The sequence below is a fragment of the Peromyscus leucopus genome, chromosome 7 (assembly GCF_004664715.2).
Source record: "Peromyscus leucopus breed LL Stock chromosome 7, UCI_PerLeu_2.1, whole genome shotgun sequence".
Classification (NCBI taxonomy): domain Eukaryota; kingdom Metazoa; phylum Chordata; class Mammalia; order Rodentia; family Cricetidae; genus Peromyscus; species Peromyscus leucopus.
Genome location: NC_051069.1, coordinates 50,190,076 through 50,215,604, shown reverse-complemented (window position 1 = coordinate 50,215,604; position 25,529 = coordinate 50,190,076). Strand labels below are relative to the sequence as shown.

Genomic DNA, 25,529 nt, shown 5'->3' with positions numbered 1-25,529 from the left:
ATATCCCTGCAGTGCAGTCATCCTTTATCTCTTTTTCACTGAGACAGAGGCAGAGCCCTTCAAAGTGTTTATGAGGTACCCCAAAAGGATGGGGAGGGCGGGGACACAGTAAAGCAAGGCAGTCAGTCACCAGGGCACCTTTGCTCATGCTAGCCATCCGTCTCTCTCTTGCAGATGAAGATGTGTGTGTGTTCAAGTGCTCAGTGTCCCGAGAGACAGAGTGCAGCCGTGTGGGCAGGCAGTCCTTCATCATCACACTGGGCTGCAACAGCGTCCTCATCCAGTTCGCCACACCCCACGGTATGTGTTTGGTTCCATGGTGGAGCCTGGGAGATGGGGAGATGGTCAGTTAATAGAAGTGTTTGCTACACAAGCGTAAGGACCTGAGCTCAGTCAGTCCTTAGCACCACATGAAAAGTCAGCCTTGGCAGCATGAGCTTGTAATCTCAGATGGAGAGAGAGAGAGAGACAGGTATATCCCTGCAGCTCACACTGGCCAGCCAGCCTTAACCTCATCAGAGTTCCAGGCTAGAGACTGCCTCAGAAAAAAAGGTGATTGATTCCTAAGAAGTGACACACAAACCCGACCACTTGCCTCCACATACACAGGCACCACCACCACATGCACACATACTGTGCACTTGCATATGCTGAATGCCTTGGCATACACTTGTAGCGCTTGTAGTTCCAGCTGCTGAGGAGGCTGAGGCAGAAGGAAGGATTCCTGCTTAAAGACAGAGTATAAGTTATAGCCGTAGCCAGGTATGGGGTATGGTGGCACATGCTCATTGTCTCAGCTTCCCAGAAGGCTAGAACATGGGGGTCATTTGAGCACAAGAGTGTGAAACTAGCCTGAGCAGCCAGCGTAGCAAGATCCTTGCTCCAAAAAAAGAAGAAGGAAAAAAACCAGCCCCATGAGGAGATATGTCCTCGGTAAGAATGTATTCTTGGTGTTAAACAGATACCCTGACCTGGCACCTCAGTGGCTGCTGTGGATCCTCTGGGTCTCAATTCTTTGTCCTTTCCTCCAAAAGGGTCATCCTGACTCTCTTGTTATACCTAAGCCTCTCAGAGAGCTAGTCGGGTTAAGCCTGAGGCCAGCCTTCTCAGCTGGGGCTGGGATCCCAGGGCAGGGGTGAGATGAGGCCTAGAGGTGGGCAGAGCCTTCACTCTCTTAAAGAAGCTCCTGGGCGCTCTGAGCAGGCCTGTTGTTGGACATCCTAAGGACACTAAGGTTGTTGAGGAGGGCTTGTGGAAACCCGGGTGAACAAAGCTGGGACCTTGGGGGTTTTTGAAGCAGTACCAGGCCTGTGGATGTCCTGTGACAGGACTTGGTCAGTGGAGTGCTTGGGTGAGTCTGGTGACTGGTACAGGGGAGAGGGGCTGCTGGTTCCCAGAGCCCTGCACGTCTCCCCAGGAGGTTACCTGTGCCTCTAGTGGAGCTGTTCCTTGTCACCTGCACAAGCATCCTCAGGCCTCCTCTCCTTTCCCTCCCCTCCCATCTCCTTCCCTTCTTGGTGATCCTAACGCAGAGGAAAAAGGAGAGGCAGAAGTATCAGTGCAAGGCCTGCCTCTTCTATGTTGCAAATCTGAGAAGCCTGGGCCACAGGAGACATTGTCCCCAAAAAATTGAAAAAATTTGTTTTAAATTTGAGGGACTAAGATGTAGCTCAGTGGGTGAGCCCTTGTATGACATGCTTGAAGTCATACCCCATCTACAGTCCCAGCACTCAGGAGGTGGAGGCAGGAGGACCAGGAGTTCAAGGCCAGCCTGGGCTAATTGTCTGGTTTTTTTTTTTTTTGTTTTTTGTTTTTTAAATCTTTTTGTTGACCCAGGGTTTTTTTATGTGTGGCTTGAGCTGAATAACCACTCCTAGTTCTCCATGCACAGGCGGCATAGCTCATGGAAGGGTGGAACATCTCGGGATGGGTTCCTGTGGAGGAGGGTCTGCTGAGTCCAGATTTGTGGTCGGTCCTTTCATTTTCGTGTGTGCGTGTGCGTGTATGTGTGTGCGTGTGTGCGTGCGTGAACGTAGGTGTGCTTGTGCTGGCTTGCATGTGGAGGTGAGAAGAGCTCCATCTATGTCTGCCATCGCCTTTTACCTTGAGATGTAATCTCTCAATGTTCACCACTGAGCACCCCAAGATAGCTGACCCACAAGTTTCTGGGGATTTTTTAATCTCTACATTAAGAGGGAGAGACATAATGCTACTACATCAGGTTTTTATGTGGCTTTGGGGGATCTGAACTCAGGTCTTCATGCTTACATGGCAAGCACTTTATCCACTGAACAGTCTTCCCAGTCCCCAAATTCATCCTTAAAAAAGAAGTGTTAGGGACTGGAGAGATGGTTTAGCAACTGAAGATCTGCTGTGCAGTCTGAAGACCTGAGTTCAGTCTCTAGAAACCACACCAAGATCGGAAAGGAGAGAACCCACTCCCCAGAGTCCCTCTGACCTCCACATTCATGCCATGGCACGTGCTTCCAACACATAATATACACAGTAAGAAGAAGTAAACAGTTTGGTTTTGGGGTTTTGTTTTGGTTGATTTTTGGAGACAGGTTTTTTCTGTGTAACTTTGGCTGTCCTGAAACTTGCTATGTAGACCAGGCTGGCCTCGAACTCACAGAGATCTGCCTCCTGAGTGATGAGATTAAAGGGGTGTGCTACCACCCAGCTAAGATATGTTGGAAATACTACCACCAGGAATTACCATCCCCATTAGATTATTAGTCTGGAGACAGGGGTAGCAGAGATGGCCCAGCAGGTAAGAAAGAGTACTGGCTGTGTTCCCCCTACACACACACAGCAGCTCAGAACTGTCTGCAGCTCCAGTTGAGGAGATCTGAAACCTCCTTCTAGCTTGTGTGTGCACCAGGCATGCAAGTGGTGCAAATACATGTATGCAGGCAAAACACCCATACACATAGAATAAATTGCTAGGGAGGGATGTTTGGAGAGATGGCTCAGTGGTTAAGAGCTCTTCCTGAGGACGCAAGTTCAATTCCCATTGCCCACATAGAAACTCACAACTGTCTGATATTCCATTCCCAGGGGATCCAAAGCCCTCTCAGGGATTCCTCAGGTATAGACATACATACAGGCAAAATACCCATAGGTATGTATATAAATGAATGAATGAATGAATGAATGAATGGATAAATAACAAATCCTAGAGGTGATGTGGCCTAGGGTTAGTTCAATCTCAGGGAGTTCTAGTTGGATTTTTCATTGGGCCACCAGCTCACAAATAGTGACATGGAGACTTAATATTAATTATGAAAGCTCAGCCTTACTTTAGGCTTGTCCCACTGGCTCTTAAAACTTAAATTACCCATGTATTTTAATCTACCTTCTGTCGTGTGGCTTGTTAACCTCATCCCTCTGCACTGCCTGTGCTGCTTCCTCCGAGTCTGGCTGGCACTCCACCTTCTTCCCGAGTTCTCTTTCTGCCTGGAAGTCCTACCACCTGCCTAGCTATTGGCCATTCAGCTTTTTTTATTTACTTACTTATTTGTTTGTTGTTTGTTTGTTTTGGTTTTTCAAGACAGGATTTCTTTGTGTAGCCTTGGCTGTTCTGGAACTAGCTTCATAAACTCCTCGAACTCACAGAGATCTTTCTGCCTCTGCCTCCTGAGTGCTGGAATTAAAGGCGTGTACCACCACTGCCCAGCCTCCTGGCTGGCTTTTAATTAGTTAGTATTAGTTAATTTGCATGTATCTGTATATATGATGTGTGTGTGTAAATGTATGTTTGTGTGTATAGGAGCACATGCGTTAAGGTGCGTGTGCATGCATGTGCATAGGAATATGGAGGCCAGAAGCTCTTCACCTCATTTACTGAGAAAGGGCCTCTCACTTGAACCCAGAGCTCATCAGCTGTGCTAACTGGGGAGGCTAACCAGTGTGCTCCAAGGATCCCATCTTCACCCCTCATCACTGGACTAGAAATCTGGACTCCAGTCCTGACACTTGTCTAGCAAGGATTGTATCCATTGAACCAGTTCTCTAACACTATTCTTTTTAAAGTCTGTAACTTGGTGGCCATTTTTCTAGGTTCCTTGGTAAAGTAAGTTTTTTCTTAATGTATTTTTATTCTTTGAGAATTTCACACATTCATACAATGTATTTTTTTTTTTTTTTCCGAGACAGGGTTTCTCTTGTGTAGCTTTGCGCCTTTCCTGGAACTCACTTGGTAGCCCAGGCTGGCCTCGAACTCACAGAGATCCGCCTGGCTCTGCCTCCCGAGTGCTGGGATTAAAGGCGTGCGCCACCACCGCCCGGCCCATACAATGTATTTTTACACATTCACCCCTAATTCCTCCGATTCAAGCCCTATCCTGTCTCCTCCTCCTTTAATTTTTTCTTTAATATGTATAATCCACCCAGTCCAATTTGTGTTGTCCATATACTTGCTGGGGGAGGCCACACACACACCCTTAGAGAAAACGAACTCTCCTCCCCTAGCAGCTCTCAGTTGTTCATAGGTCCTCATCTAGGGGTGGGCCGCTGATCCCCTCTGCTCCCCACCTTCTGAGTGACTTCTGTGTGAATCACTTCAAAGAACTTCATAGCACTGTGTCCCAGGGAAGGGTGCTGACACCCTCTCCACATGCTTTTCTGGGTCCACAGGACTCGCCTGCTCTCTTCAACATTGAGATGTTGTCCTTGTGTCCAGTGCCATCCCCAGAGGCTACTGTGAGGTGCTTCCCACACTGGCAGGCTGTTGTCTGGGAGGAATGCCTGGCCTGTTCTCACCACATGCACCCGCACTCATGCCCTCCTGTCAGTTAGAGCAGCAGGCTTGGCTCTTCTTTTCCTTTCCTTCTCAATTGGAACATTGTATTGGGGAAAAGGAAGACACCAGTTCCCATGTGTCCAAGTAGACAAGTTGGAAAAGGCAGACAGGAAGAGCAAATGCCCAGGCCCTCAGACTCTCCCAGAGGGCCATAGCACTGGCCTCCCAGTGATCTGGCTCCCCCTTTCCAGATTTCTGTTCTTTCTACAACATCCTGAAAACCTGCCGGGGACACACACTGGAGCGCTCTGTGTTTAGCGAGCGGACAGAGGAATCCTCAGCTGTGCAGTACTTCCAGGTGAGTTAGCACCTATCCTGGGCCAGACAGCCCCTTAGTGTTACCCTCCCTGCCTTCCCACAGGAGGTCACGTGGCACAGAGTAGGCCCACACAGGTGCTCATCCTGGCTCTGTCCCTTACTAGCTGTGTAGCCTCAGCAAGTGTTCACCACTTGCTGCTAGGCCTCAGTTTCCTCATCTGTGATGCCCAAGTCCCCAGGTGTTTAGAGTAGTGACTGAACTATAGCAATGTCACAAACCCTTGGTGAGTGTAAGGCACTGTGTCAGCAGTCTTCCATGCCCGCAGCCTTGGACTTTCCCAACAACTGTTATTGTCCCCATTTACAGATGAGAAAACTGAGGCTCAGAGAGGTTAAGTGACTTTGCTCCAAGTCACACAGCTCTTATGCAACAGAGCCACGATGGGAAAGCAGGTCTGCCTGATGCCCAAGCCTGTGGCCCTGCCAGGTGCCACGCTGCCTCCTGATCGCCTGTTGTCTTACAGAGAGACACCGCACATCACCTGCCTGGCGCTCTGAGCTCTAGGGTTTTGTTCCATCCATTCCTCTTCTTTTTTGGGACCCTAAGATGGGAAAGTTGGCCCCTAGATGTTACAACCCAATCCATGACAAATTTTGTGATTTCTTGGGTGACCTCCTGGTCCAGGTGGCATCTGTGTCTGTCAGCCATGACAACAGTGGAAGAGTCCCTCTTGGGGACTGCTCCTCAGATCCCTGCTCCCACTTCTGAAGCAGCTGGCTCTTGTCAGTTGGGTTCAGGCTGGAGGAGGGTACATGGCCTCCCAAGGGAGGTTGATGCTGTCAGGCCCTCCCTCTGTCTTAGGGCAGCCATGGCTGTGGCAGTCTGTTGTGCCACGTGCCACGTGCCCTTGGTGTGTCTCTGTTCCAGTTTTATGGCTACCTGTCCCAGCAGCAGAATATGATGCAGGACTATGTGCGAACAGGCACCTACCAACGTGCGATCCTGCAGAACCACACTGACTTCAAGGACAAGGTGAGCCATCAGGACAGAAAGCATCCTCAACAGAGGCTGCTGGTCCCCGAGAGGCTGGGCCAGGGGCCTCCTTTGCCGCCTCCAGGTCTGCTGCCTCCTTTCTTTCTATCTGTTGTTGTTCTGAGTCAGCCCTCCATTTTCTTTTAGTTAAAATTATGTTCATTCTTTGATTTCCTATAGAGAACACTTTGCCTCTTCTAACATACATGTCTTTGGTCATACTGTTTTCTGCCCCAGCTGTATTGGGTGGGGTGTAGTGAACAAACGTTAAGTTTTACATGGAACCTAGCTCTAATGCCAGCACTCAGGAAATGTTGCCAGGAGGGTCACCAACTATGGAATCGGGAATACTTACCTAGCATGAAGAAGACTGCCTTCCATTCTAGTGTTGCAGAAAAATAAAACAGCTTTCCATATGGAAGTTGATGTTTGCATGTGTGTGTTATAAAGTAGTGAGTAAGCTGGGTGTGGCGGCAGAGGCAGGCATATCTCTAAATTGGAAATCATCCAGGGCCATACCATGAGTCCCTTTCTCAAGGAAAGGGGGGGGGGGTGAGAATAATGAAGGCACACCTCTTTCCTAGTCACACAGATAGATGTAGAGCAATTGAGCTCTGCAGTAGTAGTGGACCCCAACTGAACCTTCTCTCATCCATTTCAGTTCTAATTTCATCTACCAGGAACAAGGCAGAACCCACAGGCTGGGGACTCCAATGATTCAGAGCCCCACCCCTCAACTTTAAATATCAAGGTCCAGCCCCAACTGCCTTTCCCAGGTCTTTTGACAGATGGCTCTGAGTTGGGGTGCCCACAACAGCTGTTTACCCAAGCAGCTCTTAGAGCTCAGGGAAGCATGGTTGCCAGCTTATCAGAGGATTCCAAAGGATGGGATGAAGATACTGGAACAATACTAGAGGGGGAGGCCTCACTGCTTTCTGGAGCTTCTAGCTCCCACTCATCCCCACAGACTGAACTCAGAACCCAGGCTTTTCTGGCACTATTACTGATGGTGTGCTAATTGGCTTGTGAAAAAATCCAGCAAGACCTGTCCACATGTTCTTGGCCTTTTTAGCTAGCATCCCTCCTCCAAGCACAGGGTAGGTAGGATAGGACCCTTTTGAAGAATCTTTGCTTGTGTGTGTGGGTGGGGGGGGGGTTGTAAGACAATACCTACTGTGTTGTCCAAGCTACATTTAGGCTCAGTCTTCCTACCTTAGCCTCTGGCAGCCTGCCTCACCATGCCTGGACACCCCTCCCCACAACACCCCCACTCCCACTCCCTATACTTTTGCTGCTGTTCAGTCCAGGTTGGTGATGTGTACCTAGAGTCCCAACACTTGAGAGGCTGGAACAGCAGAGGTCAGGAGGACAGGGCCATTCTGGTCTTCCCAGTAGTGTAAGGTAGTCAGTCAACTCTTTATGATCTAGGCTTTCTGTTGGATGATTTGGCTCAGCTGTGGGGGTAGATAGGCATGTGTCCGGCCAGCCACGCAAGGCTGAGATATTTGATAGGTCAGGCATAGTGAATGCAGTTTTGCCTCATATATGATCTCATTGTGAAGGAAGGCACATCTCCATGGTCTTTTTTTTTCCTCCTTTCTCCTTTCTCTATCTTTTTTATGTTGGAGAGAGGTGACTTGAGACAGACATGGTTGTCTGAGGTATCACAGGCTTGCCTTGAACTCACTATTTTCACTTGTCAAGTGCTTGAATTGCATCCTCAAGCCTTATGCTAGCTCTGTCTCAGCTTCTCGGCAGGTGGGTGGGCGAGGACGATGAGTTTCTGGCACCAGGACATTTCCTCCAACACCTCTCTGGTTTTCACTTCTGTTCTTCCCAGATCAGCAGTGTTTGAATCTTCAGATAGGGTCTCACTATGTAGTCTAGGCTGGCCTTGAATTCATGGTCCTCCTGCCCCCTTCTTGTCATTGTTGGGATTTATAGGCATTTGCCACTGTGCAAGATTGCTTTTTGTTTTGTTTTATTATGTGTGGGCATTTGTTGTGTATCACATGCGTGCAGTGCCTGGGGAGGCCAGAAGAGGGCATCAGATCTCCTGGAACTGGAGTTACAGGTCATTGTGAACTGCAATGTGGGTGCCAAGAATTGAGCCTGGGTCCTCTGGAAGAGTAACCATCTCTCCAGCCCCCTGAAAACAATTCTTTTGTTGACACATAGTAGTTCTGCTATTGTTTATGTTGTTTATGATGGGCATAGTGTGTGGTGGTTGGCACATCTGTAGCCTCATACACATATCATTTTCTCAGATTGTTCTCGACGTGGGCTGTGGCTCTGGGATCCTGTCATTTTTTGCTGCTCAAGCAGGAGCCAGGAAAATTTACGCAGTGGAGGCCAGCACCATGGCTCAGCATGCTGAGGTCAGTGTCCTCATCTCTGTACCCACCGAGAGCCCCCAGGGGACCTGGAGACATCACTGCTGTTCTTCGTCTCTGGAACCATGTGGTTACAGGCAGGAGAGGGGAAGCCCACTGGGCCTGTGGTAGCAAAGCCACAGTGACTAAGGAGGTATCTACAAGGGTGTGTTCTCCTGCCTCAGGGGCAGCGTGGCAGACACAGCTCCCTGTTGGGAATTCTGAGTCATGTACCTGAACTGCCCTGAGTGCTAGCCTGCCTGAGCCCCATACATCCTCTGCAGATGACAACAGGATTTCGTTTTACCATATCCTTGCCCGCCCCCCCCCCCCCCACTTTTCTCATGGAAAACTTAATTTTCAAGTTCAGGATTTAAAAAACTATAGAGGGGTAAATACTGTGCTTTCCTCTCGTATCCCTGGCTTCCTACTACTTAGGCCCTTTACCAGACAAAGAGAGTCCCCTAGGTTCTTCCAGACTGTTGTATGGATACATTCATAAGCTTGGCTCCCCCTCCCACAGCCTATATCTCATACAAACAGGGCACTGCCAGCTAACTTCTGGATGTTCCCTAGCTGCAGATCTGGGACTGTGACTTTCATAGGGCTTCTGTGCAGCACTTTCATAGGGCTTCCATGTGAGTTCAGTCTCTCCTGCCTCTTCCTTCTCGTAACATGTGAGTCCCTTGACACACCTCCCTCTGTCAGGCCCTCACTGTGTGTGTGAAGGACAACTTGCCAGGACTAGGCTCTCGCTCTGGGGTGAGCACTTCCCCGAGCAGCAGGTACATTGGTGTCTGAGAGCTGGGCCACAGGAACTCTTTCCCCATCATTAGGATGTCCACAGGGAAAGCAGAGGTATGAGCAGAGACCATTCATGAGCCATTTATGGGGTTGAGGAGGATCTATACCAAGCAAGTACAGGAAGCCTTCTCCCACCTCCTACAGGTCCTGGTGAAGAGTAACAACCTGACGGACCGCATCGTGGTCATCCCTGGCAAGGTAGAGGAGGTCTCATTGCCTGAGCAAGTGGACATTATCATCTCAGAGCCTATGGGCTACATGCTCTTCAATGAACGCATGCTCGAGAGCTACCTCCATGCCAAAAAGTACCTGAAGCCCAGTGGTGAGTGTCCCATGCTCAGGAGCACTGAGCCTTTCAACCACAGCAGTTGGCCCCTGGGCAAGCCCACTGCTACCAGCAGCCTGTAGGTAGCTACTTGTCCTCTTGTCTATCAGTGATCTACATACAGGGAGTTGGGGGTTTCTTTCCTCCTACCCTAACCGAACCTGCTGGCTATGGCTTCTGGATCCACAGACCCGCCCCTAATAGGACAGAGATGGAAGTCCAGGGATGGGCTGAACTCAGTTCTGTCACTGGTGGTCTCCTAAGGGTTGTTTATCTCCAAACTGGAAACCTTGTCCAGGGCTATGTGGCCAGCCTACTCCCCTAAGAGCTAAGAAGTAGGTAGGTGGGAATGAGCACATGCCTAAGGTTGCAGGTAATCTCTGTGTGTAGTGATGTATGGAAATATATACAGGTGTGTGGATGAGGATGTACAGGTGTGTGATGTTCACATGAAGGTGTATGCACAGGTTTTTGGATGTGTGTTCTTGGGTGAAAGTGTGGATGGTGAGGGTCTATGGGTGGTGTAGATATGTGTGCATATTTGAGGGTGTGGCGTGTCTGATGTTTTATAGGTGTTTAAGGATGTGTGTGTTTACATGTTAAAGTATGGGGGTGGTAGATGTGTGTGTGAAGGTGTGAGATCTGAGGGTAAATAGGCAGGTAGATGTGCACTGAAGGTATGGTGTGTGTGAAGGCATATGGGTGGGTGTACACCTCTGTGTAGGTATATGTACATGTATAAGGGCCTGTGGATATATTTCGTTTCCTGTCCATGTTCCTGGCTGACTGTCCATACCATACCTCTGGTTGAGTTCCTGCACCAAGTGGCAGTTTGTACTGGGATCTCTACTCTGCTCTGAGCACAGTAGTGCATGCAGTCCATTTCTCTGATGAGTTCGGGGGTGTCTGTATCTGAATAGTTCTTTAAAGTCATAGGTGTATATGCATTTGTGGGAGCTCAGGGACCCTGGTCTAGAAGTAGCCTCAAGTAGAGATTAGCAACCAGGCAGGTGCTGCTGATAGCCTTGGTGAATGTTGATTCCATGACTCCTCTGCCTAGGAGGATTGGCTCAGTTCCTGTAGGCAGGGTATGGCCACAGTTCTCCATGTGTGTAAGAATAGGACTCTAGGCTGTCCAGCAGCTGCCCTGGGTCTCCCTTCCCTCCCCTCTAGCTCTATTAGTGGCTAAGCCTGTGGGGTGAAAACAGCTGGCCCTTTTGTGAGGCCAGGCAGGGGTTAGGCTAGAGACTCCTGTCAGTGGTTTTCAACCACTCAGAAGCCCCTTTGGGGATTAAAGGAGCCAGAAATGGGTTCCTTACATGATACCCACTTGCCTCTATCACCCCATGGCCACAGTTAAGCATTCGAACCTAGTGTGGATTGTGAGGGAGGCCCACATCTGCAGGCCAAGTGTTCATCCTGTGCAGTCTTGACTTTCCTCATACCTGCTTCTCCCTGCTACCAGCCTAGCCCCATTTTGCTTATTCATGAGTCTCAGAGGAGGACCCTCTACTTATGTTTCAGTCCCATGCCAAGCCTGGTATTTGGGCAGTCGTTACTGAATGGTGTAGCTTAACCCCCCAAACACTCTGTCTGGAGCGGCCCAGGCACACTGGACACCAAGAGGCTCTAGTACGACCTTTCTTGCTTCCCAGTGCTAATGTTGGGACATAAGGACAGGCCTATTTACTTCTTGGGATGGGGGAGGGCCAGTGAGATGAGAGCAAGTGTGCTGATGAACATAGAAGCTGGTAGGAGACAACTGACCCTAGTCAACTGATCCAAGGGCCTTGGCTGTACATAGGGAGATTTTTTTTTTAATGACTTATTTATTTATTATGTACACAGTGTTCCACCTGCATATGTGCCTGCAGGCCAGAAGAGGGCACCAGATCTTATTATAGATGGTCATGAGCCACCATATGGTTGCTGAGAACTGAACTCAGGACCTCTGGAAGAGCAGCCAGTGCTCTTAACCTCTGAGCCATCTCTCCAGCCCTGCATAAGGAGATTTTGAACTGATTTGTAGATCATTGTTGAAAAATCAAATCACCAAAGAAAAAAGCCTCTGAGGTGGTGCCATACGCCTTTAATCCCAGCACTTGAGAGGCAGAGGCAGGTGGGTCTCTGCAAGTTAAGGCCAGCCTGGTCTACAGAGTGAGTTCCAGGACAGCCAGGGCTACCCAGAGAAACTTTTGTCTCAAAAAAGAAAAAAAAGAAAAAGGCCACTGTTCTCAGGATTAATCTGGATATGGTGGCACACTCTTAAGATCCCGGCATCTGGGAGCCTGATGCAGAAAGACCCTGTGTCAGAAAGACAGACAAGCCAGGGTGATGGTGTACACCTGTAATTCCAGCACTTGGTGAAGGCTTAGGCAGGAGTTGAAGGCTGTCTGGGTTAAATGTGAGCTTATTCTCCTTTCTTCCCACCCCACCCCTCTCCTGCCCCCACCTGAAAAAAACTAAAGCCAAAAAAAAAAATTGATGTCTGAGAGTTAAACTCAGGGTCACCAGTTCCACCCCCAGCACCACAAAACGAAGCAGTAAGCTACTTCAGTTTTGATTCTAGCTACGGTACAGTTCACACATTTCTAGAGGCCACGGGCCAAAGGTGCTGCATGCTGTGGGATGGATGGATGGATGGATGGATGGATGGATGGATGGATGGATGGATGGATGACAGATGGAAGGAAGGAAGGTAGGTAGGTAGGTAGGTCGGTTGAGCTGTGATTGGGGATCTCAGGGTACTCTGGAAGCTCTACCCAGCCTTGCAGGATGTGCTGCCCTGACAACAGCACTCCTCCCTGCCCCCTCCCCCACTCCCAGGAAACATGTTCCCCACCATTGGTGACGTCCACCTCGCACCCTTCACCGATGAACAGCTCTACATGGAGCAGTTCACCAAAGCCAACTTCTGGTGAGTGCGCCCTGGGTGTCCCGGCCAGACCATGGGGCCTGCCTGCTTGGGGATGGACCCAATCCTCAGGTGGGCCCTTGCCTCTCCTCTTTTTCCTCTTCCCCTCAGTAGGATCTGAAGGACATGGGCTAGATGAGAGCCAGCTAGGAAAGAAAGCAGGTGACTCCACCTGCCTCTCTTGCTACTGGTGACCTCAGGGTGGGGTTGGGGATTTCCACAGGTACCAGCCATCCTTCCACGGAGTGGACCTGTCGGCCCTCCGAGGCGCCGCTGTGGATGAGTACTTCCGGCAACCTGTGGTGGTGAGTAGTGTGTACAGGGCACTGCTGGACTGATGAGGTCAGGGCTTCACCAAGGCCTCACCCAAGCTCTGGAATCTAGAAACGCCTGCTTCTCTCACCCTCACTCCCTCTGCAGAGCACATGCACCAACCAGCAGGGTGGATCTGTAGAAACTCGTTTGATTGAATACTACATAAAGCCATGGTTCGGGAATCAAGAACTAAAGAGGTGGGCTGGAGAGCTGGCTCAGCAGTTAGGAGCACTACCTGTTCTTCCAGAGGACTCGGGTTCAATTCCCGGGCCCCCACATGGCAGCTCACAACTGTAACCCCAGTTCCAGGGACCCTGACACACTCATACATATGAGTATATACAGGCAAAACACCAGTGTATATTAAATAAATAAATCTTAAAAAAAAAAAAAGAATCTCAATAGGCATTATGGTCCATGCCTATAACCCCTGCATTCATGGCAATCAGGAGATCCAAGCTGGCCTGGGATCTTTCTCATAAAAACATGGTAAAAGGTAAAAGTAACAGGAATGGAGAGATGACTCAGCAGTTACAAGCACCCAGTGTTCTTGCAGAGGATCTGAGTTTGGTTCCCAGCACCCTATCAGATGGCTCACAGTGGCCTGTAACTTCAGGTCCAGGGGCCTCTGAGGGCACCTGCACTCAAGTGAACATACATAGAAAGAGGGGCAGAGAGAGACAGAGAGAACAAATGCAATTAAGGAAAGAAAAATTGGAGAGATGTCTCAGTGGTTAAGGGTACTGGCTACTCTTCTAGAAGACACCAGAGGACCTGGGTTCAATTCCCAGCATCCACATGGCAGTTTGCAGCCATCCATAATGGGGCATCAGACACTGTGGTGTATAAACTTAGATCCAGATAAAAGATCCACACACAAGCTGGCCGGTGGTGGCGCACACCTTTAATCCCAGCACTCAGGAGGCAGAGGCAGGTGGATCTCTGTGAGTTCGAGGCCAGCCTGGACTACACAGAGAAACCCTGTCTCGAAGGGAAAAAAAAAAGTCCACTCATGTAAAGTAACTATATATTATATATATAATTTATTAAATATATTAAATTATATATTTATATATATTAAATATTTAATATATATTAAATTATATATATTTATATAATATATATATATATTTTTTTTTTTGCATGGGTAGGTGCTTTGCCTGCACTTATGTCTGTGCGCTACATGTGTGCAGTGCCCACAGACGCCAGGAGAGGGTGTTGGGTCCCCTGGGACTGGAGTTCCAGGGGTTGTGAGTTGCCTTGTGGGTGCTGGGAATTGAACCTAAGTCCTCTGAGAGCAGCCAGTGCTCTTAACCTCTGAGCCATCTCTCCAGACCCATAAATTAGTTTTGTTTATTTTCAAAGAAGAGTACAGAGTACTGGTGGCTCTTGCAGTGGACCCTGGCAGCTCCAGTTCTAGGGATCGGATGCTCTCTTGGCTTCCACAGGCATTGCATGTACATGGTGTACTTCCATACGAGAAAACACACCGAAAATAAAAATGAGTAAATTGGGGGCTGGAGAGATGACTTAGCACTTAAGAGCACTTGTAACTCTTGCAGACGGCCAGGTTCAATTCCCAGAACCGACGTGGTGGCTTACACCCAAACTCCAGTTCTAGGGAATCCAGTGCCAGGTGCATTTACATATGTCTAATAGAAATAAAATTTCAAAGACATCAAATAAGTAAATCTTTCTCAAAAAAAATTTTAAAATAATTAAATTTTATTTATTTGAGACAGGCTCTCAGTATGTACACTGCCTGGCCTGGAACTCAGAGCTCTGCCTGAATCAAGAAAAAAGTCTTAAGCAGGGCAGTGGTGACGCACGTCTTTAATTTCCGCACTTGGGAGGCAGACACAGGTGGATTTCTGTGAGTTCGAGGCCAGCCCAGTCTACGGAGTGAATTCCAGGACAGCGAAAGCTACACAGAGAAACTATCCAAAAAATCCAAAAGAAAAAAAAAAAAAAAAAGGAAAGGGGGGAGAAAAAAGTCTAATTCTGAAATGTGTGCTTACAGATGCATATTTATTAAGCTTTTCCTCAAAGTATAGCATAATTGGTATATTACTGTATCTCCATTTCTCTGTCATCAAAGAACATGCACTGAATATTTGCAGACCTTGGACAGTTGAGACTTGCTCAAAGTCTAGTGTGCAGTGCTCGGCTAATGCTTTGTGTATGCTTGGAAGAAATGAATGTTAGCAGGGTACGGTAGTGCAGACTTTAGAAGGCAGAGGCAAAGTCTAATTACCTTCTTTATGACAGGGTGTCACTCTGAAGAACTCAAATTGTCCTTGACATTACAAAGGTCCTTTCAAGCACTGGGATTAAATTGTGTACTGGGCCTGACACCCCCACACACACACACACACACACACACACACCTTGTTTACTAAATACTTAGGCTGTTTTTTTTTTTTCTCATGATTTTGATTGGGATATTTTTCCTAATTTTTTTCTATTTCAGCCTTATAGTTTTGGTTCTATATATTTTGAAAGTGTATTATTAAGTGCATATAGGTCTAGAATTATTATAACATCCTATTGGATTAGTCCTTTTGTCATTATGAAATCATTATATTACCATTTGCTTTAAAGTTTTAGTCTGTTTTTACCCAATAATAGTGCAAGGACATTTTCTTCAGTTGTGTCTTTTTTTTTTTTTTTTTTTTTTCCTTTGGTTTTTGAAGATGGTTTCTTGGTGTAGCTTTGGCGCCTTTCCTGGAACTCACTCTGTAGACCAGGATGGCCTCGAACTCAGATCCATGTACTTCTTTAAGTGCTAGGATTAAAGGTGTGTGCCACCACCACCCAGAGTTTCTACTTTTGATGAACATGAAATGTTTCATCTTTTAATTCCAGTGCTTAGCCTGCTTACACTTACTATAATTAATTACTGGTCTGTAGAAGATATTCAGTCTCCCCAATCCTTAATGTCTTTTTCTTTGACTAGTCTGGGAGACTCTGAGACAGTGTGTCGTCTCTCTTAGTGAGATTTCTGTCTCCCGTCTCTTTCTCCTCTGGAATCTAGTTGTATGTACAGTAGTCAGTCACTTCAGCAAGATGATTCTTTGTCCTTTAGAGACTATCACACTTCACAGTGCACACTGGCCTTACAGGTGTGTCACCACATCTGGCAGATGAATCTGAAACTCTTTTCAAGTGCTCAGTCTTCCAGTTCAGTTCCCTTCTCTTCAATGTCTTACTTGCTCTTTGGCTTTCTCTTCTGTTTCTTTAGATAGCAGTCTGACTAACTTACGTTGACCTGGAACTCACTGTTGTAGCCCAGGCTGGTTTAACCTTCCAATCTTATCACCTCAGCCTCCCATTGCTGAATGTACAGGCATGTGCTACTGAGGCTGAACTCACCCTTTTTGTTTTTGTTAGTTTGACACAGGGTCTCACTGTGTATAGCCCTGACTGGCCTCAAACTCCAGTCTCTGCCTTCTTAGTGCTGGGATTAAAGGTGTGGCGCACCACACTCTGAATTCATCTTTTAAATTTTTGTATGTTGCTTGGCAACATATATGTTGGTTCTCTCCACTTTTACACTGGGCTCCAGGGATTGAACTCAAATAGCCAGGCCTGCACAGCAAGTGACTTCACCTGCTGAACCAGCTGGGTAATTCTCTTTTTGTTTTTTGAAACAGTCTCACTATGTGGCCCTGTTGGCTTGGAACTCACTATATAAAGACAAGGCTGGCTTCAAACTCAGAAATCCCCATGCGTCTGCCCCCAGAGAGCTGGGATTAAAGGCATGAGCCACCAGGCCAGGCTCCTGTTTTTGTTTTCTACTTGAGATCTCCGTATGTTGCTTAGCTTAGGCCCAAGTGAGAAGGTACCACCACTTGCTGAGTAGCTGGGAATATAGGGGTTGCAGTCATATTGTCATCCTAAGGTTGTTAAGGCTTAGCTCAGTGTGGAGTGCTTGTCTCATGTGCATGAGGCACATGATTCAAACCCCCCCCCCCAATAGGGTTTCTCTGTGTAGACCAGGCTGGCCTGGAACTCACAACAGAGATCTGCCTGCCTCTGTGTCCACAGTGCTGGGATTAAAGGTGTGCGCCACCACCCAGCTCCAGGCTTCAATCTCTTTAACAGCAAAAATGAGAAAGAAAAAAAGCACAGCCAAGTTCATGCTGTACACACTGGAGTCCCCACTCCTCAGGAGACTGAGGCAGAATGATCAGGAATACAAAGTCAGCATGGGAGGATGGCTCAGCTGGAAAATTGCTTGTTGCTGTGCAAACCTGAGGACTGAATTCATGAGTTCACCCCAGAACCTTTTTATGTGTATGAATGTTCTGCCTGCATGAGTGTCTGTATGCCACTGTTAGGCCAAGAGCCCAGGAAGATCAAAAGAGAACTGGAGTTATAGAGACTGCCGTGTGGGTGCTGGGAATCGAGCCTGGGTCTTCTGGAAGAGAATAGCCAGTGCTTTTTTTTTTTCTTTCCAGTACTCTGGAAGAGAGTAACCACTCAGCCATCTCTCCAGCACACCAGCCAGCCTCTTGAGCCTCCCTTTCATTCTTTGTGTGCTCTGATGTCAATGGTGGACCAATCATGGTTTAATTAAACAGTGACACCACCGCGACCCCCAAAATAGAAGGACATGATGGCACGTGTGGTGGATAACCTTGGGTGTCTTCACCTTGAAACAGGGTCTTTCATTGGCCTGGGTGCACCCAGGACTTCTATGTTATTCATGTGCTATTTCACTGTGAACTCTGAATTTGTTTGTTTGTTTGTTTGTTTAAGAATATTATATAGGCTGGGTGGCAGATGATGATTTTAATCCAAGTGGATCTCTGAGTTCCAGCCAAACCTGGTCTTTATAGGAGACCCTGTCTCAAGAAAATTAAAAACAAAAACAAAAAGCCTAGTGTGGTGGCATAGGCTTGTAATCCCAGCACTTGGGAGGCAGAGGCAGATGGATCTCTGTGAGTCCGAGGCCAGCCTGGTCTACAAAGCAAGTTCCAGGATGGCCAGAGCTGTTACACAGAGAAACGCTGTCTTTTAAAAAAAGAAAGAATGAAAGAAAGAAATTGAAACAATGAGCCACTAACTGTATTACTTGTCCCTGTATATGTGTTTCTATAGGTTAAACTTAAGTGCCAGGGCTGGGGGGTTTGGGCTTTTATTTTTGTTTTTTTGAAACAAGGTTTCTCTATGTAGCTCTGGCTGTCCTGGAATTAACTCACTCTGTAGACCAGGCTGGCCTCAATCAGAGATGTGCTTGCCTCTGCCTCCCAAATGCTAGGATTAAAGGTGTGATCCACCACCGCCCAGCTTTCATTTTGAGACAGGGTCTCACTATGTAGCTCTGACTGGCTTGGAACTCACTTATGTAGACCAGGCTGGCTTTGAACTTAATAAAACATTTTGAGGGGAGTAGTCTGATTGCTGTCTCTGGTGTCATGCCTAGCAAGTCTGAGAAGGGCAAGCTGGATTTAGCCAGATAGCAGAAGTTAGTGCCATGGCCAGGCCTGGAGGACAAGGGGAGGCATTGAGGCTTTCCCCTTCTTCCATGGCATTGCAGCACAAGCTGGGTCACACCTGTCATCTTGCAGGACACATTTGATATCCGGATCCTGATGGCCAAATCTGTCAAGTACACAGTGAACTTCTTAGAAGCCAAAGAAGGCGATTTGCACAGGTACCCTTCGTCCCCTGGGCACCCATGTCCACCACTGCCCGCCCCCACCAGCCGCCATGCTCCCACCCTGCATTCCTCACAGTCACGTACTCACCACCCCCTAGGCACTCATGGCCAGCTGCTCTTCCCCCAGCTACCCCTCCTGCTCTCCTCAGTTAGGTTGGGCTTCTACAGCAAGCCCATGCCCTTTGCCTTGCAGGATAGAAATCCCATTCAAATTCCACATGCTGCATTCAGGGCTGGTCCATGGCTTGGCGTTCTGGTTCGATGTTGCTTTTATTGGCTCCATGTAAGTATGGCACTGCGGGGACTCTTTGCAGCTATGGCCCCAGGCCTGGCTGTGTCATGACTCCTCAGGTGGTTTTTCCTATCCAGAACCCAGGGGGAGCCATGGGGGAGGCGTGTGCTTGTCATTTCCTCAGCAGCTACCCTGAGTGCCTGTCCCTTACGTGTGTTTGTCTCAGTGCGTGGGTGTCAGGGTGAGTAGGGACCCCATGGCCACGGATTGGCTGTGCACATGCTTGCTTGTGCCTGCCTGGAGTCCAGCCAGTCTTAGCCCTGAGACCCCAGGGGAGCACTCAGGGAAGGCCCTTGGGGTGATACCCAAGTGTGTGGGTAGTGGCACAAGTGGTGGTGCCACCCAGTGAAGTACACCCATCTCTTCTCGACAGAATGACCGTGTGGCTATCCACAGCCCCAACAGAGCCCCTGACCCACTGGTACCAGGTCCGGTGCCTCTTCCAGTCACCGTTGTTTGCCAAGGCCGGGGACACGCTCTCAGGGACATGTCTGCTTATTGCCAACAAAAGGTGCACCCTGCCACCCATCCAGGGCTGGATAGGGCAGTGGCACAGGGGTCCACCAGCCCAGCTGCCTCACAGCCACTTTCTCTATCCCCCAGACAGAGCTATGACATCAGTATTGTGGCCCAGGTAGACCAGACGGGCTCCAAATCCAGTAACCTGCTGGACCTGAAGAACCCCTTTTTCAGGTAGCAGGGTTCTAGTGGGGGGAAGAGGGAACCAGGAGCCCCACAGCTCTACCTACGGTGAATCTCTGCCACAGGTACACGGGCACGACCCCATCACCCCCACCTGGCTCACACTACACATCTCCCTCCGAGAATATGTGGAACACAGGAAGCACCTACAATCTCAGCAGCGGGGTAGCTGTGGCCGGTGAGTCTGAATGCTATTTCCAGACAGCTGGAGGCCCGTGGTGGCAGCCGAGACCCCACATCCCCAGAGCTTGCCTTGCTCCACCCCTGACACTCCACTTTCTGGTCAGGAATGCCTACTGCCTATGACCTGAGCAGTGTTATTGCCGGCGGCTCTAGTGTGGGTCACAACAACCTGATTCCCTTAGGTGAGTGTCTCCTAAGATCTATGGCATGGCAGGGGAGGACTGGGATGTGCCAGTGGCCAGTTCAATAGCCAGTGCTTGGTCCTCTGCCACCACTGTCGCTGTCGTGGTCACCTCTTCCTCTTCCTGGGGACTCTAGCCCTGTGTGCCTCTCCACCTTGGTCTGTCACCACTCCATCTGCCCTTCCCACACCAACCATAAGAGTGGAGTGGGCAGGCTGGGGGCGGTGACGTCTCCCTTCCTCCTTCTTTCCTCCCTGTCGCTGCGCAGCCAACACAGGGATTGTCAATCACACCCACTCCCGGATGGGCTCCATAATGAGCACGGGCATTGTCCAAGGTAACAGGGTAGCGGGGCCGTGGGCGGGGGGCCTCCCGCCTGGCCTGCGCACACGCTCAAGCTACCAGTGGGGGCCAGGCAGGCTTAGGGGTCATGCTGGCTCCTCAGTGCCCATGACCTGCCCCACAGGCTCCTCAGGTGCCCAAGGAGGCAGCGGTGGCTCCAGTGCCCACTATGCAGTCAACAACCAGTTCACCATGGGTGGCCCCGCCATCTCCATGGCCTCACCCATGTCCATCCCAACCAACACCATGCACTACGGGAGCTAGGTGCCTCCAGCCGCAACACCACTGCGCACTGACAGCACCAGGAAACCAAATGAAGTCCGCACCCAGTGCAGCTGGTGGCTGTTCCCCTTGTTCTGGAGAAGCGTGAACACCCGGTCACAGCCCTCTTTGCTATGGGAACTTGGACACTTTTGTACACGATGTCGTCGCTGCCCTCAAGTACCCCCAGCCCACCCTTTGGCCCCGAGCGCGTGTCGCTGCCATATTTTACATGAGATCCTGTCGGGGCAGCCCTCATCCAGTTCTGCCCTCTCCACTGACCTGGCTTTGACATCTGCTGGAAGAGGCAAGCCCCCTCCCACCCCACCTCACACACACAGCTGCGCCTGCGCCTGACCAGGCAGGAGGAGGTCAGCAGCTGCTACCACAAGACCTGGCAGCCCCCATCTCCCAACCCGTCCTTGCGCCTGCCCCTCACCTGGGGTGGCGGCACAGCCAGCTGGACCTCACGTTCAACTACCAGGCCACATGGTCACCATGGGCGTGACATGCTGCTTTTTTTAATTTTATTTTTTTACGAAAAGAACCAGTGTCAACCCACAGACCCTCTGAGAAACCCGGCTGGCCGGGCCCAGCCAGCAGCCCCTGTCCCTAGGCCCAGAGGCTCTAGGTGAGGGGTGGCCCTGTCGAGCCTTCAGGGCGGGCGTAACCCCCTCTCACCAAAGGGTTCACCTCACACTTGAATGTACAAACACCCAGCTGTCCAAAGGCCTCTAGCCCCTGCTTCCTGCTACTGTCCTGAGTCCCGAAGGTCCCCTCCACCAAAAGCTGAAACAGGCAGCCCAGAGGGAAAGTCACCCAAGACCACTGGGGCAGACGAAAACCTCAAGGATCTGTCACAGAAGGAAGGAGGGCATCCTCTCCTGATAGCTAACATAGGCCTGTGTGCTGCACTCCACATCCATGCTCCACCTCTTCCTCTCAAGACAGCTTCCCTGGGAAGGGGCCTAGTAGGGCCTCTCCCTCCAGACAGAAAAAGAAGAAAAGCAAACAAGTAAGGAAGGGCAGTTTCCCCCCTGCCCCTTGCCCTAGAGTCCCCACCTCAGTGGCCAGAGCCCAGGCTGGGCCCATGCCCACCACAGGTACTCCTGACAACGGCTGGACCTGCCCTGTGCCACCCCCTGACCTGTCAGGGAAACAGAGGGCCCACAGGCAGTCTGGGAAACCGGGCGCTTCTGTCCATCAGTAATACTCCCTGCTCGGCTGCCCCTCCCCACCTTTATATAAATTCTCTGGATCACCTTTGCATAGAAAATAAAAGTGTTTGCTTTGTAAGAAAAGCCTGCAAAGTAGCAGGGTTGTCTCCAGGGTCCAAGAATCCTCCAATCTTCACAGGGAGGGCAGGACAGGTAATAGCCCCTTGAGTTTGGCCTGGAAAAGAGAGACTCCTAGGAGTGACCCCAGGGAAAGAAAGAAGGTGAGCCCTTATCCACAACAGAAACTGTCCCTCACCTGCAGACCTGGCCTTCCTAGAAGGTTGTCATGGACCGGGCTGAGGTGGGCAGCAGGACACTGGAAGACAGAGGTGTGGCTTGGGGTGCTGGTGTCCCATGTTCCAGAGGCAGTGGCTGGAAGAAGTACAGCTGCAGCGAGAATTGAGGGTGAATGTGCAGCTGGGTGGCAGCAAGCCGTACCCCACAGCCCTGCTGAGGACCACATGGACCCTACCTTACAACCTAGAGCCAAGAGGGCGTGAAGCAGTACCACCACGGACAGCAGTGCTGCAGCCACCAGCCTCGTATCCTCGCGGACAACAGGCCACAGGGTGAACACCAGCCCAGCAGCTGACAGAGCCAGGGCCAATGCTCCAAAGAGCCACTGCAGCCACTCCACTGGGATAAGCCACAGGACCTAGTGTGACAAGTGTGGCTGGTCACCATACAGGGTGGGCCATGCAGCGCCCACCAGTCCCCAGAGCCAAACCACACTCACCACGGTGGGGATGAAGACAAAGAGTGAGTAGCCATAGACACAAACAGTCTCCAGGAAGGTGTACAGCCCCATGCGCTCCCTTGTGCCCTGGCGCCACCGGAGGAAGCCCCACAGTGCCAGCGGCACTAGCCACGCATAGCAGTAGATGGTGATGCCTGCTACTGTCACTAGGAATGCAATGTGGGCAGTCACTGCATGCCCTGGGGCCCTAGCAGCCAGGAGCTGAGCCCACCCGCCTGCTTACCCTTGTGGAACTGGGGGCTGTAGTGGATGGAGGGGTCCCGCCTCTGTGCAAGCACCAAAGTGAGGTTGCCAGTAACCGCCAGGACAAAGGCCAAAGTGGCACAGATCCAGAAGGGACCTGCAAAGGAGGACATGGAGTCCCAGGTCTATCAGTCCCAGGAAAGGTGGCTATGTCCTGGTTCAAGTGTGGTAAGACCCCAGACCCCATTTGACTCTCCAGATCACTGGTGACAGGAGCTGCCTCTGGGCTCAATCCTATCTTTCTGGACATACCTTCCAAAGTGCCTCAAGCACTTGGCTTTTTCCTCTTCTCTGACAACATTCTTTGTAGGTAGAATAGGATTGGTACTATTCCACTGTGGGCAGGGTCTTGTCCAAACCTGAGGCTTCGTGAATGCCACTTGTAGCTGTCCACTTCCAAATCGCTCCAGGGCACTGAACTGCACACTTCACACGGGTGTCCTGAGCCCTACACCCTTGATCTTCTCCTCATACCTGCCCAGCTTTTCCTGTGTGCCGATGGCAACTTGCTCTTGGTAGACTGGGTAGAAAGCCACCCTGGCCTTTCCTACTCCTCTTGGCTGTGGGAAATACTCTAGAATCAACCATTCTGCACTCAGCCTCCACTGTAATGTCTGTCCCCTGCCTGCTCTTGATGGCTTCTACCCTTCATTTCAACAGTGCCAGAGGAGAGCCTAAAAATTCTTCACCAAGATCCCTTCTCACCACCATGTGGGACCAGTATACTCACCCTCTACCCATGACCTCCCACTGTTCCTTACACTCCAGTGACCTATGCAACTCAGCTAAGTTTCCACCATGGGGCCCAGAAACTTTCTGGGTCCTCTTCTAAGCCTCTCCCCACCAATGTCAAAAAACTTACTTGCCTACTCAGAGGCGTTCCTGCCTTCCTTAAACCAAGTTAGAAGTTAGCCCTAAGTTAGAAGGTAATAATCTTCTGTGTCCTGTCTTGGGGTTTCCCTTAACTAAACACAAATTTTACTCTTACTTACTGCCCCACTCAGGGCCTGGCACAGTTCCATGTTTGTTGAATGAATACTCCATTGAGTCAAACATACAGCCTTATTTACCATATAAGTCAGGCCGATTTCTAAGATGGTACCGCACAAAGTTGTGGCTAGGGTGAGGCAGCAGCGAGCCTTTGATCCGGTCCAAGACCTGGAGAGCAAAGCCAGGGTCCAGAATGAGAACCCTAGCATTCTGAGAGGCATGACCCCTCTAGACTTCTAACTTGCCTACATCCTAACTGAACAAGCTCAGCTGTCCGCTCCAGGCTGTTCATGGGGTGTCTCTATGGCTTGTGGTCTTGGCCCCTAGCTCCTGCTGAACATGTCACCACTCTGAATGTGGGCTTTTAGTCCTGCCACCTTTCTCTCAACTTCTCTTTTTATTTTATTTTATGTGCACTGGTGTTTTGCCATGGGTGTCAGATCCCCTGGAACTGGAGTTAGACAGTTGGAGCTGCCATATGGGTGCTGGGAATTGAACCTGGGTCCTCTGGAAGAAAATCCAGTGCTCTTAACCACTGAGCCATCATCTCTTCAGTCCCTCTCTCAACTTCTTGCAGCCTCTCCTCCCAGCCACAGTAAGGACAGTCCCTAAGTTCTAGATGTTCTCCCTCCATCTCCAGGCTGTGCCCTCTCAGTAGATCTGGTTTATCAGAGGCTGGCCTGTGTTCCACATTCATATCAGTCTACTTATTCCTCGTCTGTTCTAAAGTCTTCATGACTTCCCATCACCTCGGGCCAAAACCCAAACTTCAGCTCATTAGAGGGGCCTGCATTCAGGCCTAGCGGTGTCAGTTGTGGCCCTAGCTACACAGGAGGCCTGACTGGGAAAGATGCCAAGACCCTGGCTTTGTAACCTAGTTTTGCTTTCCAGCCCTTCCACAACACACATTCTATCCAAATTCAGTGCCCCAAATAGAGTGGCTGAACCCCAAGCAACTCCAAGCCCCTTCCACCAAGCCCCAGGCCTTACCTGGGAGGTGTCCACATCAAAGAAGCCCTGATAATAGTCAAACGTCCAGAACCTTGGCTGTGGCTTTTCCTCCTGTAGAAGCTACAAGACAAGACTCTCAGAACCTGCCTGCTTAGCCAGGGTAAGGGCAGAGGCAGGGCGTGGGGGCCCGGAGACTCACCGATGTCTTGTCACCCTCTTCCTCCACCTCTTCGGCTCCATAACCAATGCCTGATCCCACAAGCACAGCCACATGTTCCCGGGAGGTCAGCGCATCACTTTGACTTGTAGTGGCTGCACCTGGGGTCTCTGCCAGAAGGTTTGTGGCTTCCTCAAACTCTACGAAGAGGCAATATGGGCAAAGGTGTTTGGAGTCTGGAAAGTCCTTTGGCCCACTGCTCACCAGCCTGGGCTGCGGGGCCTCACTGCCCTCCCCTAAGGACCTAACTTAGGTCCTGGGCAGACTCAGGCTCTGGTGTGCCTGTGTCCATGGTGATGGCAGGGATTGAGTCCGCAATGAACCCCAGGCTCATCCTGGGGTCTGGGTCCCAGCTGCCCGTGGTTCTAGCCTAGGACAGTAGGAGCTCAGGCCACTTCCGGGCCCCACTCACCATGGAAGGCCAGTTCGTCAGCCGCTGCCATGATTCTTTAGCGGTGTCACCGCATCGCGCTCTGTGAACAGAAATGCATCAGTCCCCAGCCCTCCTCAGGACTGACGCTTCCGCCGCGAGTCCTGCCTGGAGCCTAACCCACCGAGGGAGCCCCGCTCCACGCCAGGGCCCTGCAGGTGCACCCCGCCCTCCTCACCTGAGTACCTACGCTGGCGTGGACCGTGCTCCGTGCGCGTGCGCGCGGCCAGCCTACCCGTCAGAGCCCAGCCTCCACGCAACGGCAACATCCGGCG

The 25,529-nt window shown here is 50.3% G+C and overlaps 2 protein-coding genes across 10 annotated transcripts in view; one reads left to right on the top strand and one right to left on the bottom strand.

Moving 5' to 3' along the window:
- Nucleotides 1-21,750, top strand: part of Carm1 (coactivator associated arginine methyltransferase 1) — a 49,687-nt gene extending 27,937 nt beyond the window's left edge. For 2 of the 5 annotated variants that reach the window (XM_028872483.2, XM_037207698.1), the window contains exons 2-16: nt 175-300; nt 4,993-5,099; nt 5,988-6,092; nt 8,360-8,470; nt 9,413-9,590; nt 12,420-12,510; nt 12,731-12,812; nt 18,396-18,481; nt 18,681-18,770; nt 19,153-19,290; nt 19,383-19,472; nt 19,547-19,659; nt 19,769-19,846; nt 20,115-20,183; nt 20,313-21,750. In XM_028872483.2, coding sequence (XP_028728316.1) covers nt 175-300; nt 4,993-5,099; nt 5,988-6,092; nt 8,360-8,470; nt 9,413-9,590; nt 12,420-12,510; nt 12,731-12,812; nt 18,396-18,481; nt 18,681-18,770; nt 19,153-19,290; nt 19,383-19,472; nt 19,547-19,659; nt 19,769-19,846; nt 20,115-20,183; nt 20,313-20,452 — 1,604 coding nt within the window. In that variant the 3' untranslated portion in view covers nt 20,453-21,750. Of the gene's footprint in view, nt 1-174; nt 301-4,992; nt 5,100-5,987; nt 6,093-8,359; nt 8,471-9,412; nt 9,591-12,419; nt 12,511-12,730; nt 12,813-18,395; nt 18,482-18,680; nt 18,771-19,152; nt 19,291-19,382; nt 19,473-19,546; nt 19,660-19,768; nt 19,847-20,114 lie in introns of all 5 variants that reach the window. The other 3 variants (XM_028872485.2, XM_028872484.2, XM_028872481.2) reach the window with 3 other exon arrangements.
- On the bottom strand, nt 259-25,529 carry Yipf2 (Yip1 domain family member 2). 5 transcript variants are annotated; one of them, XM_037207699.1, is made up of 10 exons: nt 25,433-25,521; nt 25,237-25,297; nt 24,807-24,964; nt 24,647-24,727; nt 23,737-23,824; nt 22,647-22,763; nt 22,403-22,569; nt 22,139-22,321; nt 21,923-22,053; nt 259-326 (listed from the first exon to the last, which is right to left on the bottom strand). In XM_037207699.1, the coding sequence occupies exons 2-9, from the start codon at nt 25,265-25,267 to the stop codon at nt 21,940-21,942; spliced, it is 939 nt and encodes a 312-aa protein (XP_037063594.1). In that variant the 5' UTR covers nt 25,268-25,297; nt 25,433-25,521; the 3' UTR covers nt 259-326; nt 21,923-21,939. The 5 variants fall into 5 exon arrangements, with proteins under 5 accessions (XP_037063594.1, XP_037063596.1, XP_028728320.1 ...); XM_037207701.1 differs by lacking the exon at nt 259-326 and adding an exon at nt 20,960-21,841 and having other exon boundaries at nt 25,445-25,529; XM_028872487.2 differs by lacking the exon at nt 259-326 and adding an exon at nt 20,960-21,841 and having other exon boundaries at nt 25,441-25,526.

Bases quoted from the DNA above. Each gene is read 5' to 3' on its own strand.
- Yipf2 (XM_037207701.1), bottom strand. From the start codon at position 25,267: ATGGCAGCGGCTGACGAACTGGCCTTCCATG. The intron at 24,965-25,236 runs GTGAGTGGGGCC...GCCTCTTCGTAG, and splicing joins TGACGAACTGGCCTTCCATG to AGTTTGAGGAAGCCACAAAC. The intron at 23,825-24,646 runs GTAAGGCCTGGG...TTTGCTCTCCAG, and splicing joins TTGATGTGGACACCTCCCAG to GTCTTGGACCGGATCAAAGG.